Raw genomic sequence first — 1,942 nt, 5'->3', positions numbered from 1 at the left:
TCATTCTTACTATTACTATTTCAAAATCTCTTTAAAACATGGCTATTTAAATAAGCAGTGGGAAATTAAAAGTATCATTAGATAGACAGCTTGCGCATGGTGTTATTTGTTAATTTTGTGAACATTTGTTAATTTTTTTTAAAAGAACGGTTGTTGGAACTGGGTATGTCTAGTTTAAGAGAAAGAAGGACTAGGGGAGACATGATAGCATCGTTCCAATATCTCAGGGGTTGCCACAAAGAAGAGGGAGTGAATCAATTCTCCAAAGCACTTGAGGGCAGGACAAGAAGCAATGGGTGGAAATCAAGGAGAGAAGCAACTTAGAACTGAGGAGAAATTTCCTGACAGTTAGAACAATTAATCAAGGGAACAAATTGCCTCCAGAAGTTGTGAATGCTCCAACACTGGAAATTTTAAAGAAAAGATTGGACTGAAATGGTGTAGGGTTTCCTACCTGAGTAAGGGGTTGGACTAGAAGACCTACAAGGTCCCTTCTAACTCTATTCTATTCTATTCTATTCTATTCTATTCTATTCTATTCTATTCTATTCTATCCTATCCTATCCTATCCTATCCTATCCTATCCTATCCTATCCTATCCTATCCTATCCTATCCTATCCTATCCTATCCTATCCTACACTACACTACTCTACTCTACTCTACTCTACTCTACTCTACTCTACTCTACTCTACTCTACTCTACTCTACTCTACTCACCTTGCTGTTCAGACATGCTGGCCACATGACTGTGGAAATTGTTTTCAGACAACTCTGGCTCCCTTGGCCAATAAACGAAGATGAGCACCTTAGAATCAGATATGACTGAGAGGGACACTTTTACCTTTATCTTACATACCAGAAAATGGAGACGAATTATGGGAGTTTCAAGTTTTCTCTACCATTATTCCTAAAATTTGATAGGGGAGTGAAGTGAAAATAGGGTTGAGTGTCCTATGACTGCAAGGATTACAGATAAGTCAGCCACTGAATCCAGTAGTTCTTTCCCCAGCTGTTACTCCTAAGGCATTTTAGTATGTTGACAAGTACCAAGTGACAAGTCTTCTTTTTTTTTGTTTTCCTTTTGAACCATTTATTAATTTGTCTGCCTTTTTTTTTACAAGTTTAGAAAAAGAAACCCAGGATTTCCCCTCCTGTGTGCTTTCGCCTCGCTTCCTCGTGATCCATGATGCCAGCTGACGTGGTCAGGACAACGAACCTGAACTGACGTGAAGGCAGCAAGTTGTACTGCCACTTTTCCAAGTCTTTCAGCTGGACATCGAATCTGGGACTGATCACACTGCACTTGTTAAGCCTGCCTGTGAGATTCACAACAATTTCCCCAGCTCTGTGGTCATCAATGATCTCAAATTCACCTATGTAGCCGTGTTTCATCATCACGGTTAAGAACCGGACAATTACTTTGGAGCATGGCCTGATGAGAACTTGACGCTTTCCACGTTTCTCTGCATTGTTGATGCTTTTAAGAGCATCTCCCAGAGCATTCATGCGCACCATGCTGCCAGGGCAGCAAGATGGCGGAAAAAGCCAAGTGACAGCCTTCTTAAGAGCTATATATTTTCATCCATTTTAATGTTCTGTACCACTGTGGTCACCCAGAATACGGAACTCCTAAATTATAGTTAGCAGAGTTTCTGCTAAGATTTTCTTTCAGGGACAGGATAGATTAGGCACTTGGGTAGGGAAATCTAAAAACTTTTCTGGATTGTTCCATTCCACTCTGGGGTCTGGGTTTGCATGAAGCCAGAATACAAATCTGTCTGATGTGCTTTAATCCGTTATTCTAAAAGATATAGTATAATTCAATAGTGTTGACTTCAGTGATGTCAGGACCTAGACTGTTTCTAAGAGTCTTCAATATACAACCTTTATCAATGGCTAGCCAATAAACACAGAAGTTAGAGAAGGATTAATTTTACAAGG

The 1,942-nt window shown here is 39.9% G+C and overlaps 1 protein-coding gene across 1 annotated transcript; it reads right to left on the bottom strand.

Annotated features, from left to right (window-relative positions):
* Nucleotides 1-1,064: 1,064 nt before the first annotated feature.
* On the bottom strand, nt 1,065-1,541 carry LOC309393257 (small ribosomal subunit protein uS8-like). Its single transcript, XM_081955239.1, has one exon. It carries the CDS (start codon nt 1,514-1,516, stop codon nt 1,124-1,126), a length of 393 nt encoding a protein of 130 aa, XP_081811365.1. The 5' UTR covers nt 1,517-1,541; the 3' UTR covers nt 1,065-1,123.
* Nucleotides 1,542-1,942: the final 401 nt, after the last annotated feature.

Source organism: Natrix helvetica (genome assembly GCF_964273705.1).
Source record: "Natrix helvetica genome assembly, chromosome: 5".
In the NCBI taxonomy this organism is placed as follows: domain Eukaryota; kingdom Metazoa; phylum Chordata; class Lepidosauria; order Squamata; family Natricidae; genus Natrix; species Natrix helvetica.
The sequence above is the reverse complement of the archived record's forward strand: the minus strand, read 5'-3'. Positions and strand labels throughout refer to the sequence as shown.